The 18954-nt window shown below is 48.3% G+C and overlaps 2 protein-coding genes across 16 annotated transcripts in view; one reads left to right on the top strand and one right to left on the bottom strand.

Annotated features, from left to right (window-relative positions):
• Positions 1-6364, top strand: part of ADCY7 (adenylate cyclase 7) — a 54445-nt gene extending 48081 nt beyond the window's left edge. For 12 of the 14 annotated variants that reach the window (XM_045987791.1, XM_045987787.1, XM_045987790.1 and 9 more), the window contains 7 exons: positions 153-243; positions 608-763; positions 1331-1477; positions 2553-2657; positions 2883-2997; positions 3575-3699; positions 3868-6364. In XM_045987791.1, the coding sequence (XP_045843747.1) occupies positions 153-243; positions 608-763; positions 1331-1477; positions 2553-2657; positions 2883-2997; positions 3575-3699; positions 3868-4014 (886 nt within the window). In that variant the 3' untranslated portion in view covers positions 4015-6364. Of the gene's footprint in view, positions 1-152; positions 244-607; positions 764-1330; positions 1478-2552; positions 2664-2882; positions 2998-3574; positions 3700-3867 lie in introns of those variants that run through there. The other 2 variants (XM_045987785.1, XM_045987798.1) reach the window with 2 other exon arrangements.
• A 1506-nt stretch (positions 6365-7870) lies between these two features.
• BRD7 (bromodomain containing 7) overlaps positions 7871-18954 on the bottom strand; it is a 34768-nt gene continuing 23684 nt past the window's right edge. Inside the window, exons 7-17 of one of the 2 annotated variants that reach the window (XM_045989080.1) lie at positions 17450-17634; positions 16333-16456; positions 15638-15713; positions 13465-13572; positions 12954-13089; positions 12382-12493; positions 10783-10839; positions 9565-9676; positions 9142-9309; positions 8462-8605; positions 7871-8108 (exon numbers count right to left, since the gene is read on the bottom strand). In XM_045989080.1, coding sequence (XP_045845036.1) covers positions 8053-8108; positions 8462-8605; positions 9142-9309; positions 9565-9676; positions 10783-10839; positions 12382-12493; positions 12954-13089; positions 13465-13572; positions 15638-15713; positions 16333-16456; positions 17450-17634 — 1278 coding nt within the window. In that variant the 3' untranslated portion in view covers positions 7871-8052. The remainder of the gene's footprint in view (positions 8109-8461; positions 8606-9141; positions 9310-9564; positions 9677-10782; positions 10840-12381; positions 12494-12953; positions 13090-13464; positions 13573-15637; positions 15714-16332; positions 16457-17449; positions 17635-18954) is intronic. The other variant, XM_045989081.1, reaches the window with a different exon arrangement.

Genomic DNA, 18954 nt, shown 5'->3' with positions numbered 1-18954 from the left:
CTTCTCTTTCCAACCCATAGCGGCCTGTCTAGTGTCTGTGCCCGGAGGGCAGAAGTCTGTCCCCCTCTGCCTACCCCAGCCCCGCCAGCTGGGGCATCTGAGGGGTGGCGGGAGCAGGAGTGACTCCGGCCTCTCCCCTTCATGTCCCGCAGCTCCCCACCGTGTGTGTGGAAGGACCCGAAGGTGATGATCAATTTCTACCTGGTTCTGTTTTACGTCACCCTCCTCATGCTCTCCAGACAGGTAGGGCCCGGGAAGCCCTGGCGGCCCGTGCTCAGTGGGGAGACACAGCCAGGCAGGGGCGGCTGTGGGAGCGCACAGGCCCCTAGGGAAGCCCTGGTCCCCGGGGAGGTGGCCCCTGAGTCCTTCCCTCCCTTCCCCTCCCCTCCCCTCAAGACACCAGTGACATTTGGTCACATGGGTCACTTGCGAACCGAGCCAAGGCTGACTGGGATTCTGAGGCCACAGGGAGGTGGCTGTTGAGCTAGTGACATTTGCTGGGGACGCAGGGTGGAAGCGCTGAGGGGCTGGCTCGGCAGGACCCCGGGGCTGCGCGTGTGTCCCCGCTCACGACGGCCAGGACACCGACGCTGCCTGCTGTCTGCAGATTGACTACTACTGCCGCTTGGACTGTTTGTGGAAGACCAAGTTCAAGAAGGAACACGAGGAGTTTGAAACCATGGAGAATGTGAACCGCCTTCTTCTGGAGAATGTCTTGCCTGCCCATGTGGCCGCTCACTTCATTGGTGACAAGTTAAATGAGGTGTGGTGCTGGCAGGGGCTGGGTCGCCTGGGTAGGGAGAGACGGAGGGTATGGCTGCGGTCGGGGGCCTGTGCTTTCCAGGGTCGTGGTTTTCACCCATGTTACGGGGCCGTCCGGAGGTGCGTGGTTTGGGCATCGGCTGCACGTCCAGGCCTTGGTGGTCTAGACGGTTCATGTGGATGAAAACGTGCATGTTTCACGGGTTCTGTGCAGCAGCGTTTTACAGAAGAGGGGACGGGCCCCAGGGCTTAGGACCCAGGCCTCCTGACTGTGACCTTCACCTGCCCCCTTGGCGCTCAGCATCAGCCACAGAACCCAGAGAAGCGCAGAGCCAGAACCACCCTGAGCCCGAACCGTCCCAACCAGGGCTCAGAATCTTTTTTTTTTTTAACAGCCCCCAGATAGGAGCTCAGGCTCAGGCCTAAGACAGGCCAAGTGACACTTGTGTTGCGCCCTCCCCGCCCCCGTAAGTTTAGTGGGCCCGGCCGAGGGGCCGAGTCCCTGTGCTTGCCTGTCCCTCCCCTGGGGCGGCTGGCGCAAGGGCATCCTCTCCCTGCCCCCATTCAGGACTGGTACCATCAGTCCTACGACTGCGTGTGTGTCATGTTCGCATCCGTGCCAGACTTCAAAGTCTTCTACACGGAGTGTGACGTCAACAAGGAGGGGCTGGAGTGTCTGCGCCTGCTGAACGAGATCATCGCCGACTTCGATGAGGTACGGACGGCTGGCGGGGGGCAGAGTGCGGGCTGGGAGCGCCCCCCAAATCAGGAGAGGGACACGTGCGTCTTTTTCCTTGTTTCCCTCCATAAGCACTTTGTCATCTTCTCTGCGTGGGGCAGCAGGCTAAGGTCAGATTTAGGTCCTTGAAGGCGGCAGCAGTCTCCTTATCTGTGGTTTGTGAGCCCCGTCAGCCACGCTCTGGCAGATGACCACCCCCCCCCCCCCCCACATACGGCCAGAGGGTCAGTAGTGGCCAGACACCATGTCACAGCGTCCCCACCCTGTGCCTGGTTTCATCTCATTACAAGGAGGAGGAGGAGGCATGAATATAGCACAGGAACATGTTTTGAGAGAGGGACCATCCATGTCACTTGTTAGGGAACGTGGCCCTGTTGTTGTCTTTCTCCGTGCCTGACTTCTCTCCACTAAAGCTCATCACAGGCGAGCTTGTGGGCGAAGGAGCACACGCTGTGCAGGGCTCGGGACCCTGTGGTGCGTGGCAGCCACTGGGGTCTGGGAGTGGATAAGGGGGTCTGCTGTAGTTTGAGTCCAGCGAAGCCCATGCTGCCAACCGTTCCAGAAGTCCATTGGTTTGGGCTTTTTTTTTTTTTTTTTAAAAAAGGATTTACTTATTTTAGAGAGCACAGAAGAGGGGGGCAGGGGCACAGGGAGACGGAGAGATAAAATCTTAGGCAGACTCTACCTCAGCACCGAGCCTGACGTGGGGCTCGATCCCAGGACCCTGAGATCATGATCTGAGCCAAAACCAAGAGTCAGATGCTTAACTGACTGAGCCATGATGTGCCCCTGGATTTCATTCTTAGCTGCAAACATTCGACGTTCTGGGTAGGTGCTGTCAGGCTGCACTTGCTCCTTCAGAACAGAGTCCAGAAGTGAATGGGAGGGCCGGGGAGTAAGGAGTGAGTAGGAGAGAACCAGAAACCTCATCCCTGCATGGACTTGGCTGTCCACTCACAGGGGGGCTGAGCGTGAGAAATGTCGGCATTAGGAGCAGCGGCAGGAGGGACCCACCCCTTCTCAGACCTCAGGGTGTCCCTTTGTCTCACAGCTGCTCCTGAAGCCCAAGTTCAGCAGCGTGGAGAAGATCAAGACCATTGGCAGCACGTACATGGCAGCTGCAGGCCTCAGCAGCCCCTCAGGGACGGAGAACCAGGTACTGAGTTGAGCTGGTGGCCTCCTGTCCCAGTCTCACATCAGAGGGATTCAACAGGTCCCAGACCTGTCCCACCTCACTTGACATGGAGGGGGACACCCCTTCCTACCCAGTCCTATGAGAAAGGGCAGAGGACCTCAGGGGTCAGCCTGGGGTCAGCCAGTGGAGGCCGGAAGGCGGGGCATGGGTCCCCCCGGCTCCCGCACACAGCACCCTGTCCCGCAGGACTTGGAGCGGCAGCACGCGCACATCGGCATCATGGTGGAGTTCAGCATCGCCCTGATGAGCAAGCTGGATGGCATCAACCGGCACTCCTTCAACTCCTTCCGCCTCCGCGTCGGTGAGGGCCCGGAGAGCCGGCTGGGCTGCGCTCAGGGTGGGAGACTGGGGCCTGTGGCTCCTGCGCTCGGGTCTGACAGGGCACTGCGCTGTCTGGCAGGAAAGGTTTGACCACTCCCTCTTGGTCTTTCAATGCTGGCGATGGGGCAATTACTCTTGGTTCGCACTGTTTATAAATTTACCTTTGAAAGTTTTGAGAGACAGGAACAGAACACTATGGAAAACCGAGAATCCCAAAATCACCTTCCGTAAGCCTTAAAACATACTGAGAACAAAGCAAGTTAATAACCTAACTACTGGGTGTTAGCTAACAGGGCTGGTGCTCAAAGCCCGTTCGTCCTGTGTTGGGAGATGAGCAGATGCTAGGAAAGTGCAAACCTCAGCCCGATCTCTCAGCGAGCAGCTGGAAGAGGGCTGTCAGGGGAGCGCCGCTCCCGTCCTCCAAATGAGAGCTCCTGTCACAGGCTTGGGGAGCTCCCTCCAACCCCCATTTCAGCTGTCGGTGCTTTTTGTGGCTGCCAAGGGTAGAGCCCGAGGCTCGGCCTCTCTGACACGCCAGCTGCAAATGTCCCCTTCAGGCATAAACCACGGGCCCGTGATTGCTGGAGTGATCGGGGCACGGAAGCCTCAGTATGACATCTGGGGAAACACGGTCAACGTTGCTAGCCGGATGGAGAGCACTGGAGAACTTGGCAAGATCCAGGTACAACTCAGTTGGGGCCCCTATGACCACGGGGGGGACCCGCACATCAGTCAGCCCTGATGTGCTCGAGGGACACCAGACACGTGTGCAGCTCGGGGTTGGCTCTGCCTGACCCCCCACAGCAGGTGTCCTTCCTGCTTCCCATGACGGCTGTCCTCTTCCCTTCAGGTTACTGAAGAGACGTGCGCCACCCTCCAGGGACTAGGTTACTCTTGCGAATGCCGGGGACTGATCAACGTCAAAGGCAAAGGCGAGCTGAGAACTTACTTTGTCTGTACAGACACTACCAAGTTCCAAGGGCTGGGACTGAACTGAGGGCTTCTGGTAGGTGCAGAACATGCTGGAAGTGGATTTCCTTCCCCGAGGCAAGCCAAGGCGAGCAGTCAGCCCCACGCGTCACAAAGGCATTCCCGGGGTTTGGCTGTCACTACCCCGGCAGATGGCTGTGCGTGGCTTCCTTGGACTTGTGCTAGAGGATTTCTGGGAAAGCGCATCAGACCCCAACCTGAGGTGACCACGGAGTCTTGCCACGCACGGGCAGCCAGGCCTTCTTAGCCGTCTGAGCTTGCAGCGCAGCCTCCGGACTGTGCCGACTGGCTCACTCGTGCGGGTCAGCAGCTCAGTCCCCTCGGTGCTGTGGCCATCTCCCATGCGCCGCACGTACTCTGCCTGGCCTGCGAGTGCACAAGTGGGACCTGTCTTTTCTAGGAACAGAACCAGGACAAGTAGTCCAGGATGGGTTGGGCACTCCTTGCTCCTTAGCAGATCAGCCACAGGATTCTCCATTTCTCACGCAGGCATTCCAGGAAATAGAGCTGAAAAGGCTGTTTTCAATCTGTGGTTTTATGCAGTAGGGAGGAAAAACCACAGGGGACACTTGCTGCCTCTTGTCATCTCTAGCAGGTGTCTGTTTTACATGGGTATAGTATTAGTGGAGGTTTTATTCTTTTTAATGACTTCCTAGATGCTAGACAAAGTCTCTTCCCTCCAGTGTGCTTTTTAACCCTTGACATGGCACGAGAACTTACCGTCTAGTGTTCGTTTCTGGATTGGCCCAGCCGGGGATGGTGTGGCTCCCGGCAGGAAGGCAAGCGGCGGTAGCCCCAGAAGTCGGGCACCACCACCTCGCCCCTCCCCGACCAGTCCGGCCCGTGTGGGCGCTCCCCAGCAGCCTTCTGTGGAATCTTAGCTTCTGTGGTGGAAAAGAGTGGAGTCTGCAGACAGGATGCGGGCAACCTGTAGCGCTTCCTTCCTTTTCTGTAGTCCTCACACCTAACTTGAAGAGCTTCAAAATGAAAAACATCTACTCCACGTAAGCGTGCAGAGGTTGGCCAGGTGGGAAGCCAGCCTGCTCGGAAATGCTGGGACGGTCTTGCTCTGAACCGCAGGATCAAGGGCAAGTGCGAAAAGCCAGGTTTGCGAGCTGCGTCTCAGCGCTTCAGCGGCCAAAAATCAGAAGTCAGCCTGAGTTGTGTTTCAAGGTGAGAAGGAACCGAACCGTCCCCTCCTTTTTCTGGATCAGCTTCACTGCCTCCTCACAAGAGCGTGCCCAGGGTTTCTCCCCCAGCCGCACTCCACTACAGAGCAGGGATTCCCAGCTCGGGGTCCTCCGGGAACCCCCTTGCCATTCTGGGGAATCTTGCATATGGGAGACTTCAAAAGTGGACACGGGGCTGCAGCCAAAGGCAGGGAGGACTGCAGCTGACCCCGCGGTCTGCTCGGACCCTGGCTGCGGGCTTGTCAGCCTCAGAAGGGACTTACCCGGTCTGCCAGAGGGGCCGGGTGTGCCAGCACCGCGAGGCCTGCGTGTCACTAGAAGAGAGATGAATGAGGTACAAGAACTTGCCGTCCAAAGGGATTTTATGGCAAAAATGCTGTTAAGGGGAATAACCTCATTTAAAGACTGCTTTTCCGCACCAACTTTTCATATAAAGGAATGGTTTCCGGTGAGTACTGCACTGTGACCTGTACACTTAAATCGGCAGCGACCAGGGCCGAGCAGCAGGGCTCCCCTGAAGAGTTCAGGAAGGTTCTGTCACAGATACGATATGGATGCATGTAGGTGGGCTGGGGCTCTCTGAGGCGGGCCTACTTCTACTCTGGCAATATTTGAGTTACTTTTCTCCTTCAACAACAGAAATCCAGTCCTTTTATTTCCAATTCAAGCACGGTGCTCCAATAAGCACATTTTGGAAGTTCTAAGTTTCTAATGTGCCGACCACCATGTGGGACGGACCCTAAAAGGCACCTGCTGTCACTTTTGTTCAGTGTGTTTTCCAGGGGCCGGGCCCTTTCCTCACAGGCGTCGTTCTGTTTTATGATAGGACAAGTACCTATGCCAACACTGACCTTTCCTAGGGGCCATGGGGCGGTGTGAAGGTGGCCTCCCCGACTCCAGTGAAAGTCACACCTGCAGTCTTCTGGTTTACTCATTAAGAAAATTTCCTAACAGAAGACCAGTAAGCACTGCATACATGGTGTATATAATAGGTCATGTCCAAAACCAGTTTTGAGAAGGTACATATGAGTAACTAGAGATTATTCTGTATACTATTTATAGATCTGTAACATTTGTTTCAAAATGTTATACTTCATTTTTGTAAAGTACCAGTGTTTCTACTCTCTTTAGTCTTTCATATATTAAATCAGCAATTTGGAAAAACAATGTCCTAAAGTGTTTTGAATTTCAGTGTTTTCTTGGTCTGCTTGTTGAAGTTCTTTGGGCATATGGTTTTCAGTAGATTTTTAAGACTGGGTTGTGTTGGACAATCAGTTTTCCTTCACTCCACTTATTCTTGCTAAATGTTCGTTTTCAAAGTCAGGAAAATAAAAATAAAACGGCTTCCAGCCAGTGGGCAGGGGAGTCTTACAGGGGCTCTGTAGAGCCCAAGTCGGGTTCCTTGAAGCAGGCTGCCGTGTGGTGCCTGGTTAGGGAAGAGGACCACATGTCTCCTGGTCTCCCACTCCGTTATCTGCTCAAGCAGCCGACCTTTGTATTTCAGATAAAAGTAGAGGACTCTCAGTTCAAGGGACATGCTGAGGCACAGGTGGCCCAGGAGACACAGTAAACAGAAACGTAAACTTTGCTTTAAGTTCTGTGATTTCCTTTTTTTTTTTTTTTTTAAGATTTTATTTATTTGACAGAGAGAAATCACAACTAGGCAGAGAGGCAGGCAGAGAGAGAGAGAGAGAGAGGGAAGCAGGCTCCCCGCTGAGCAGAGAGCCCGATGCGGGACTCGATCCCAGGACCCTCAGATCATGACCTGAGCCGAAGGCAGCGGCTTAACCCACTGAGCCACCCAGGCGCCCCTGTGATTTCCTTTCTTATTTAGCTTCTTTTATAGTGGTTCTAAGTGACCCTCTCAAAAATGGAAAAACTAAACCAAACAGCACCACTGGACAGGTTAGTGCTATGAAGCTCCTGGTGTGATTTTTGGGGGGCTGGGGACAGGAAGAGTGGCTTAGGGGAGGTACCTCATCCTTCTACAGGACGGACAGCATTCCCATCAGTTATGCCGGGGACACGCACTTAAAATAATCTTAGAATCTACTAGTATTTGTTTTCACAGTGTAACGATGGAAAATCTCACTGGATAGGGATTTTAAAGCAGCATCTAAGCTCTGGTCCTGTCTGTATGCCCTAAGGAAAGCGGCACTGTCACTATTCTGACCCAACTGTGCCCAGGGCCACTCGGGATGGCAATAGGTCTGAGTCCATCCTATTCCTTTCTCACGAGGCCCTTCTTTGGATAAATTACCTAGGTGAAATCTGATAAGTCAGAAACTATTTGGTTGCAATTTCTTTAATGAGTTTTGACAAATGCGGAAAAATGAGGGAGTTCAATTATTTGGGGGACTTGTTGCCTTTTTTTTTTTTTGAAGATTTTATTTATTTATTTGACAGATCACAAGTAGGCAGAAAGAGAGGGAAGCAGGTTCCCTACTGAGCAGAGAGCCCGATGTGGGGCTCGATCCCAGGAGCCTGAGATCATGACCTGAGCCGAAAGCAGAGGCTTTAACCCACTGAGCCACCCAGGCGCCCCGGACTTGCTTTTAACGAAGGGTCCCAAAAAGGCTGTTTTATTTCTTAAGTGTTTCTCTATCACTTCCCCCTCAGACCCAGCCGTGGGGAAAGGTCAAGGGGCAACTCAGCTGATAGCACCAACAGAGCTCATAGTCCCAGGCTCAGCTTTATTACCTAATACAAGTCCAGTCTCTGGAACATTAAAATTAATTGTTCCAAAGTTTAATTAAAAACACAATTTACAAATATTTAATATCTTCTGAAAAGCATTTCCAAGTTAAGAATGAAAAAAAATATGTACATAATATATAATGAAATACCAGTGAGCTTCAAATCCCATCAGGTCCACACTCGGCAACACCCGTCTTTTTCAGTTCTTCAAAATCTGAAAGGAAAAGTTATGGCCTCATTCAGCACTTTTCCCCTTTTAATTAAAAGGTAAAGGTATCATCCAGAGGAGTTAAGTGCTGACAGCTCTTCTTTACCTCGTTCAAGGTTAAAGACTAGATGTACTACTAGGGCATCATTGTAGGGTTTTTTTTTTTTTTTTTTTTTTTTTTTTTTTTGCAAATGTGTCAAATCTTTGTTTCCCTTACATCTTGTCTGAAGAATTAATAAAAACACTTTATACAATGTCAACACGCAGAGATAATTTTTCCAGTGTTCCTCGAGGGGAGAGGACTCATGTTCTTTTACTCACAACAGCCCTCCGTCCTTCCAGAAACACAGGGCACGTACCTTCTGTTAAATCTACAAAGTTGTTTTCCACGATGGGGGAGGGGATGGAAATCCCCATTGCTTTCCGAACTCCGTACATGCTGACAATGTCGCCTGGAGTGACTTGCTGTGCAAGTTCTTTCAGATTATTGGTCACCTGTTCAGCTAGGGAAAAGAAAAGAGAAACAGTTCTGGGTGTTAAAACATGGTTCCTTTACATAATGAACAAAAAACAAAAGAGCAATGCAAAGGGGACCCTGGAACCGCAGGGGTTGGAGGTGAGCCGGTCCACGGATACACAGATCTTTTTTTTTTTTTTTTGACAAGCACAGGACTGTAAACCTATTCTCGTTATTATTTTAACATTTTCTTTCCTTTACTGTACTGTAAGAAATAGTATGTAATACATTCGACATACTAAATATGTGTTAGCTGACTGTAGGTAAGGCTTCCAGTCAACAGAAGGCTGTTCAAGTCTTGGGGGGAGTCAAAAATTACACATGGATTTTCAACCTGCGGGGTTGGGGAGGAGGAAGGTCAGCTGGCACCCCAACCCCTGCGTTGTTCAAGGGCCAACTCTGTAAATGCAATAAAGAAACCATCCGTGGTTCACTTCAGCGCTGCTGACAGTGGTGTCACTTCTCAGAAGGTTTCCCCTTTAAGGATCCCATTATTCTGCTCGTACTGGAGGCATAACATACCGAGATGCATTTCCCTGTACGATGGACCCAGGAGACAGATCATGTTGGGAGGGGGTCTGGTGCTTAGACGCTCGTTCTGGGCTTCCTGGAGCTCTCGGAGCAATCTGGTGGTCTCATCAAGTTTCCTCTGGAACATTTCAGCTTCTGTGTGGTGCGAAGAGTAACACACTAAAGAAAACACGGACCCAACTGTGTTTGACCTTGGGCGGTTAAGTGTGTCCTATGCTCTGGGGTTTTGCTACTTATTGGCTAGTTTTCTCTCCTCAAAGGAGTAATCCCCCTCAAAAGAAATCAATCCTAGACACATGCTTTACTCTTCACAGAAGCGTGGCCAGTCAAGATCTTCCTGTGGTGAGTGGCGGTGTCACTCTGGAGTAATGTGACACTAAATCACGACTGCCCGGGTCATGAAGGGACACTCACCCTCAGAGTCAAAAACTTCAACAGGAGCACCAAAATTTGTTACTGCTTTCAGTGCTGTGAGCCGGTCCCGACTGCTGGAGTCTAAACGCCCTGCTGGCTCTATTTCTGTAATCTGTTTTAAAAAAGGAAAAAAAAGCAAAAAGAAAAAAAAGTTATGACCTGGGCTTGTTAAGCCCCAGCGGTGCTAGAATGAGACCTCCGTAAGATGGTTTGTGTTTCCAGGCCACATTATTGCACCTATTTACCTTGGAGTTACAATTTTGATACCGACAAAACCATCTTCCCAGAATACTTGTAGAGTGCCATTCCCCAATCTGGGCCGAACACTATCCACAAAGGCGTACTTCCCGATAATGAAATGACGTGTCCTACACAACACCCGTTGTTTGTTCCACCCGGCAGCCTCTCTAAAGATGGAAGGAACAAGGGCCTTGGTCCTGTCTATGCCACTGGAGCTGGAGCTGCTGGTGGACTGGGACGATGCCTCGTTTCCAAGGCTCACAGGCAATGTTTTGGCCCCAGTGCATACGCTTGTTCTCCCGCAGTAGAGCCTGAGCCTGAGGTGGTGCACTTGGCTTCTATTGTACTTGCCTCTACTGTGTTATCTTTAGTCCCTTCCCTTGCGTTGCCACGCTTGTCAGTGTTTTGCTCAGACAAGCCCCAGAGCCCTTCACAAGTCTCCTCCTCCAAACCCTCTCCCCCTCCGTTTCCTCAGAGCCTCCGTCTTCTGGGGCAAAATCTCAGCTTCTCCATCATCAGGGCCTCACCTGTGCAGGCCTCCGCACCTCCCTTCCTCTGCCCAGGCACTGCATGCTCACATGCCAACTGTGCTCTCTGCACACGGGCCTTGTCCCCTTGTGTCTGCTTCTGTCACTACACGTGCAGTTTCGGCCCACTTCCCACTGCCTGCTGGGAAAATGTCTTCATCTTTCTAGGCCCAGCAGGCCCAGTATGCTCTCTGTGAGGACCTCCTCAGCTACGCAGAGCAGCAGGTGTCTGCAATCTGTGTTCCTATAGCAGTGTGGTGGGCGGGGCCGGCCCTGGCTCACAGGCCCCTGTGTGGCACCCACTGCTGCCCGCTCCCCCCTGGCAGAGAGAGTGCTATTATTGACGAAGATACGCAACAAATAATGTTCTTTTAAAATAAAGCTTTATCATTTGGGCCTTTTGGCTTAACCTCCCTCTAAATATTTTTTATGAAGAATGAAATACAATCACCTCCATTTCTTTTTCGGAGTCAAGGCTCCCAGTCTGGCTGTCGTCTTCAGGTGATGACTAGAAGTTTAAAGACAAACAACTTTTTATTCAAAGATATATTAAAGAGGTAAATATCAGGGAAAATAAAAAAAATGTTAAGAGTTTCAAGACAATAAGAATATGGATTACTGGAATTTAATTTTTTAAATAAAAAAACAAGTCAGATACAGTAAGTGGGCATTTTGAGAGTAATTGTGTCAAGAGTACCTATTACTAGTACTTCAAGATTGATCTTTCTGTGCCCGAGCAGAAAGCTATATACATATATGAAGTATCTGGTAAATAGCACAGAAGTACCTAATAAATGGGAGTCGGTTTTCAACAACAGGTGAGTCTAGGACAAGCAGAAAATAGAAGCACTCTAGGGACTCTTTTGCATTAAGACAGCAACATTCTTGGATAAGAGAGGATTACTATAAAATATTCAAATGCTATGGAGAATGTGAAAGCTGCCCATAATCCTACCTGTCAGAAATGACGCACACATAGACAACAGACAAATGTATCATGCGTGAAAATCAGTAACGATGCGATCTTTTTGAAAGGCTATGATTTTTTAACCGATTCCCAATTTTTTTAAATTATAAATAACGTATCCTTATATATAACTTTTAAAAATTTTCTAAGACACAGTCTGCAAAAATCTGCTGGATCAACGGACAGAGAAACTTTAGATCTGAAATTTACTGCCCTACCCAACCAAAGGAAAGCTATTCAATTGTAGCTGAAGACTATTAATTAATTCAGATTCATGGAAGGGTTAGAGGAAAAATATTTCCGAACAGATGTGAAGTGGCATTTTTTTAGGTCACGTGAGGAAAGTCGTTCCTGCATGAAGACCGAACAGCAATTCTCACTGAACCTGAGGTGCTGACCCAGCACTGCCGAGTCACCCAGGGCCCAGCAGCCACGTGGGGGCAGAGGACAAGCCAACAGCGGCCACAGCCCTCAGGAAGAGGACCCCCGGAGACACACACAGGGTTCTTCTAACTATGGTGACAAGGACATTGTGGAGCTTGACTCTCCTCTATTTATCAGGAGGGACATTTTCTGGGTCTAATCTTTGAGCTCAGGGTGTGATTATTCCAGATGATGAACTATGGCCAACTAAACTGGAGACAGTTTACAAGTGTTAACGGCAGAGAGCAAAGAGGAAACTTCTTACTTTTTTCCTTGTGGCCCCACCGCTGTGTTGTTACTGAATAATAAAGGAAAGGACATTCTCTATCATTTTAGTCAACTCACTTTCAATCCAGTGAGCAAGACTTTCCTTTTTTGTTAGGGTACAGAGCACCAGCTGAATTCTGAGTCGTTAACCCCATTCTGATTCCTACATTCCCAAGATCGGGAGATAATGACGGTCTTCTGGCCCTCACAGACCCTGGTAGCTGACTTACCATTTCCGTTCATTGTCCTCCACCCGCGGTCCCCACCCAGACCAGCCTGGCTTTTCAGGGGAATGCAGCTCAGCTGTCACCCTGGTGACTCCCATGGTTTCATAACACTGACTAATGCTCAGAGCCAACAATAAATTACCCACTCCTTGAGCAGCCTTCTTACCATCTCCAACTCTTGCAGGGTTCTAGAATGGCCTCCTTTTGTTAAAACATCCAGTAAACTGTCCGCCATCACGTAAGGATAATCCTGGCATGTGGCCAAAAACTCATGGATGCTGAAACAGAGAGCGCTGGAATGTCACTTCCATATAAATCGTCCATCGGCTGAATCTTTCTATCCCAGTCAACTGTTTCCATCAGACACGCCTCACTTGACGTGCCAGGTGTGAGAATCTCCGTCTGGGTCCGTCACCCTATTTACAGATTTACCAGTGACACCTTTATCGCCTCGAGCGAACTAAAGAGCATCAAGAACACAGTGAAATGAAATGCTCCTGGGGCAACCTTCAGACAGAAACAAGACTCTCAGAGGCGGAGGCTCCAGGCCTCGGTCCTGGACTTGCTCCTGCCCTTCGCTTTCTCCCTGAGGTGACCTTATTCCCCGCAGGACTTACCCGTGTCCCAGGAGTCCCCGGGTTACCCCTCCGGTTCGGACCTCGCCCCCTGGATATTCACAGGTCTGTCAGTGTTTCAGGAGAACGTGGCATTCAGGACACCGGCGAACCGGTCACTCACCTGAAATCACTGGGAAGGTCAGAGTCTTCCCCATAGGCTGAATAGATTAGATCCGAATCGTCCTTGCTAATATTTGCAAATGTGGAGTCATAATGTGGAGCGTAAGAACTGTAGGGTCCGTAATTCAAGTATAACACTGTCGACAGAAATCAAATACTACAGTACTATTCTTTTACTTGTGTGTCAATCTAATTTTTGTTTTACTAAATGTTATTCCCTTCTAATTTTACTACTTCACTGACAGGTATAAAAAAATCCAGGTAGGTATTTCCCCCTCCCAGATCCTTGGAGAGTCATAACTCAAGTGACTTTTTCCTCACAAAGGGGAGACAGAAGAAAGCAAGCACAAAACTCACTTTGAATACTAACAGCTGATTTTACAGCTTCTTCCAGAGTTAATAAAACAGCTGATTCATGTTGCAAAAATACCACCAAGAGAATTAAAGAAATGGTAATTATGCTTTTTCCCTCCCCTAACTGCTTGGGTGAGGAGAGAAACACGAAGGCTTACCTGGAGTGACTTTGTTCCTTTTGTCTTCCTTGAACCCTTGCAAAGTATTCACTCCAGACTGAAGCCTTCCAGTTGTCATTCCCAGTCTCATGGGGCAGTAGCCCGGCTCTGAAATGGAAGAGCAGTGTGGGAGGTATCCTCCTGTGCTCAGGAGCCAAGGGGGGCTCCGCAGGCTGTGTGCACGCACACTGACTGCTTCGTGCCGTGTCTGTGACTCTTGTCCAGGAGCCTGGGTGGCCCTTCCTACGCCCAACATTTACCTACAGAAATCTCGGCAAGGAAGGAGCGTAGCCAGCACCTGCAGCCGATCCTTTTCATCATACTCTACTATTTTCTTGTAATTCTTTATAATCACGTTGCATTTCACTTAAAAAAATAATTAAGGATTTAAAGGTTGAAACTTAACTTTGATGGAAGTAAACCAGTAGAAAAGGTTAGTAAAAGACTAAGGAAAAACACCTGATTAAAGACAAGAACTCATGATATATTCAGGAAAAACTAGTACCTACAAGGCAGGCTACTTCCCCCACCACCGTCTGGAATAGAGGCTGTGGCCAGAGGTGACCACGGTGACAGAATGAAAGTGCCTGGGAGAAAGGTGGCACACCTAAGGGTCTGCTCTCCCTCACAGCAAGCAATCTGCAATCTGCATGGAAGATGAACCTGAGAAGTGAATGGGGGCAAAGCTTCCACCGTATAGCAGGACACGGACCCTTTGGGGGCTGCTGCCATGTGCAGAGCTCAGCCTGGGCCACACTGACCCTGCCTCCAGGAGTGGGAAAGGCAAGACAGCAGAGCAAGGGCAGACAGACCGTGGGACACAAAGAAGGGGCAGATCTCAAGGTGTCACCTAAATCGTTAGCTGCATCTCCTTACCGCCAAATCTTTACCACGGCTATACCAGAAAGAGCAGTGTTCTCAGTCTGGCAGCATTTCCTTTGATCCAAGACCATAGAAACTTCTACTACGCAAAGTTCGCATAAAAAGCAAAAAGTGATTTTTTTTTTTCTCTTCCCCCGGACAACACCAGCTCCTCTTCTAAGCCAAGGAACTCTGCCAGTGTTCCAAGAGCAGACTGCGATGCTTGAATACATCAGTGGGCTCCCTGGTGCACTCCTCAAATGCATCCGGAGATGCGTCAAGGTCTCTTACCCTCATCCCCTCACCCTCGCGTTTTTGGGACCAATCTAAACATCACCTCACTAAGGAATAAGGAAGGCTTCTCTGGCCCCGACACCAGGGCTGCTTCTGCTGCGTGCTGTCACAGCTGCCCTGCTCACAGCGGACGGGATGTGGCTCCTCACACGATGATTCACTTTCGTTCCTCCACTCACCACCCCAGACAAAAGGGGAAGGGACTCCTCTCTCCTGTTCTGCTCCCTACTTTACACCCTGCTCCACCCCCAGCTCCCAGGCCGTGCCCGCAGCACAACGGTAAGTACTGGAAACTGTTCACTGAAGTGTCCTCATTCGTTTCTGTATGGCCAGTGATCTCTCTCATGATGGCGGCATGAAATGGGTGTTTAGAAAGTAACATTCTCAGGTTTGTTTATCCTGACATACGCTCCTCCCCCTCAGATGAATGACGAAAAGTTCTTCTAACATCACATCTCAAACTATTCCCTATACTATCGCCATTAAAATACCACCTGAGAAAATAAAAATATGACTGGGGTTCTAAAGCCATGCTTCCCGACCTTTACCAACTTGCCACCAGCCACAGCGAGACACGGTGTTAGCAGACCTGTTCTCCCATGACTAGTATGGTACAGGGCATGCATGTGTGCTCTATTCACTGAAATTTAAAAAGCCAGTCAGATTTAGGATGTTATGGTAAGAGAGCTTTGAGATACCTCCCGAAATAACTGAGTGTACATACCATGGTCTCTTAGAGTCAGAGCTAGAAATGATGTCATTTTTCGGCTTTACTGGTGGGTCTGCTATTCCATGGACTTTGTATTCTAGAGAACCCTGGATCTATATAGCACCTGCTTTAAGATGAGGTAAATTCGGGCTAGCTATCAGCACAAAATGCACAGTGTCTGGCCAAGTTCTCTGGGGAAGCTGACACAGGTGGACTGCTCAGTATCAGGCTTGTTGTTTTAAAGTATCACCTGGGCTACTGCTTGTTGCCAAACAGCAAGTTTATGCACATTCTGATCTGTGAACTTACCTCCTACAATGGGATCCACAGGATGGAGAAGCCCCAATGTTGTTGTTCCATCTGGTTTTCTCCTTTCAAACTCACACTGCAATGACCCGAAGTATTCAAATGTCATAAACCATTCTATATATACCGCATTCGTATGCAAGTACGTGTGCGTATATATACCTCATACTAGAAAGCCTTAAATTTAATCAAACTAGTATTAAGAGTTGTTACTGTTATACTTAGATACTGACTTTCTCACTTGGCTCCATACACACGAGGGCTAATGGGCTGTAGAAATGAAGGTTAGCGAGAACTCAGGATGGTAAAGAGCTGTGTGGGGGGCCTTTAGACCCCTCCGTTCTGCCCACTCTATTAAAGAAGGAGGATACTGGAGACCAGGGGAGGGGAGTGACTGCTGAAAGTCACGTATTAATCCACTTCATTTTAAACCAATGTGCTAAACAATGATTTCAAGAGGCCAGAGTATAAATGTTCATTTTCCAAGTTTAGAACACATTAACTACACTAAAAGCCAGTAACAGAGGAAAAGATTCATCAAGTACTTTACAAATGAATCATTAAAACGGACTTCTCTGTGTGTTGTACTGAACTGCTCTATGGCAGGTATGGGTTGAAAGGGCACAAGCAATCTGACTGCAAGCCCCGACGACCACATAGTAGGTGGTAAGAAGAAGAAAGACAAAAAGCCCAGTCACCTGGCTGTTAACAAGCCGCCTGGTCAGCTTTCCTCCAGATTCCTGAACGATGCGGTCTATCTGCTCCTGCTCTCTTTCTATAGTATTGCTCTTACATTTATCTTCAAGTGTATCTTTGTCTTTCCTGTAAACACACATTAATACTAAGTAAAAAAAAAAAAAAAAAAAAAAAATAAGATGAAAACATTAAGACGAGTTCCAAACGGGAGCATGACTCAATCGGAGCCATTGGCACTATGGTGGCCCATTAAAGCTCTGTTGCTCCGACGGCCCGGGAGCGCCTGTAATACGTGCGCAGCCAGGCCAACCTGACACTTGGCTCAGTTCTTTCCTGTGTGTGTCCCACGCTATTTGTCTTGGGTGTTTTTCTCAATGCAGTCACACAAATGGATTCTACCTCAAAAGGGACACGTCATTTCCTTTTTAAAGTCCAGTTTCTAAGTTTAAAATGAAATACATCTTAAATTACACAAATCTTAGAAACAGAATAAGGGTACGTCACAAATTTACTTTCTTTGTCTTATGCCAGCAGAAATCCCAGCCTGCTCACTAGAACCCTCTTCCGGAGTGGACAGTGAGGTTCGGGGCCTCAGGGCTGCTGGTCAGTCAGTGGCGGGAGCAGGTGGGGACACAAGTGCATCCGGCCACAGCCGGGGCTGCCTGGGGGGGCCAGTGCTGAGTTACCGCTCCTACCAGGTGCCGTCTGGCGGAGGCCACTCACACACCTCAGCAACGGCCCATCCGTTCAGGAAGCAGCTTCAAGTATGTGTAGGCTGAATTTACGGTCTCAGCCCCTTTATGGAATGAGGTAACAAATGCAGATGTTTTTCTTCAACAGAGAGGTCTATTTCAATAAAGTCACAAAGTCCCTAAAGATAATTTACTGGTTTTAAAACTACCTTCATAAGAATACACATTCAGAACTATTTTCTAAACTATGTTTAAACAATTCCATATACTACTTTGTATGAGAAGACAGGAATTATCACCAAAATGGACTTTCATGACAAAAACCAACCATGACTTGGTCTTCCCAAGGCAGGCCCCGAACCAGTATTTTCCCCCCTTAATGGTCTGAAGAAGATAGCTTAACTTAAATAGTCTAAAGATTCTTTACTTTTTGTTCTCCTTATTGGGACTCTTGAAGGCTTGTGCTTCAGTATCTCCAGAGTCTTCCCTTTCTCTCGGCCAGCAGCCGCTGTCTTCCCCACTCTGCGAGGTGTCTGTTCTATCTTTCTGCTTTCGACTTTTCTGCAAGTCTGCCATGAATTCTATGCTCTGCTTCAGGCTCTGAATTCTCTCCTAAAAATATTCAAGAATATTCTCATTGCATATTTGTCATTAATTTTTAAAGTGATGCATTTCTTTCTCACAATGTGAGTTTGCACTTACTCTGTCATTAACTAGGGAAGAAAAGCAATTAAATGTAATTATACCAAGAGAGTATGTTTGGGAACCAGGACAATACAGTCTATTTCTTCAATCCCGATAATTTCCAACATAAGAGAATGCTTTTTAACTTGACTACATCATCAAAATGTTTGTAGAAGAGAAAGCATGAATAAGTACTAAATATTCTTTGCAGCACTAACTTCAAAAAGGAGAATTTAGTTTAACATTATGTTTAAATTTTATATATAACAGAATGGCTTCTTTTTTGGACTTTAAGAGTTACCAGGTATTTCAAAAGCTAGAGGATGTGAACACGTGAGTACCCTTATACTCCAGTATCCTAGGATCACCCAAGGCCGCTGGCATTTCTCTCTGTGTGAAAACATGCTTCCAGGAGAATAGAAGGTTGCTAGCATAGTTTCTTTCCCAGAAAGCATAATATTCTTCTTACCAAAGTAGTCTTGTTTCTATTTAGTGAAACATGTACTTAATTTTCCACTGCATTGGTATGCTGTGAAATTTTCTTTGTGGCTGAGGGCTTGAGGTTTCTGGAGGCACATTTGTTTCTAGCAACTATTTTGCCTTTTAACTCTGAGCACTGTCCCTGGATAAAATATGGAGTGCAGTCTCCTTAGGGCTGCATGGCAACGCCAGGGAAGACTTTTGCAGAATAACAGAAACCGAGAACTGGAAAGGACCAGAGGTCATTCAAATAAGAACATAGCCCAGAAATGCTAAACAGCTCACCTAGGTTCACAGATCCAGTAATGAAGGCAAGGCCTCTGGGGTCTCATGAGGGGCCCTGTCTCATCACACTGCTGAATTAGCAGTGCAGACTGTGAGAGCTTCCAGAATGAGGACCTGCTGTTTTTACTAATCTTTTATTTTAAGGTAATCTTAAAACTATCCAAGTAATATATTTCATTGTAGACAAAGATTTGGGTAGAGGAGAAAATATAAACCTTGTTAATTTATCATTAAGCCACTATTTCTCTAAGCATTACACATAGTAGCAAATTAGAATTATACTGTATATTTGGAAACATGCATTTTTTTCATTAATGAATTATAATCATTTTCCCTCCACGTCATTAAATACTCTTTAAAGACTTTTTAACAAGTGTATCATATTTTATCCCGTGTACCACGGTCTAATTAACATTCCACTATTGGACATTTAAATTATTTCCAAGTTCCCGCTATTACAAATATTACAAATAGTTCTCATGA

The sequence above is a fragment of the Meles meles genome, chromosome 19 (assembly GCF_922984935.1).
Source record: "Meles meles chromosome 19, mMelMel3.1 paternal haplotype, whole genome shotgun sequence".
Lineage (NCBI taxonomy): Eukaryota > Metazoa > Chordata > Mammalia > Carnivora > Mustelidae > Meles > Meles meles.
This window is presented reverse-complemented; position numbering and strand designations above follow the sequence as displayed.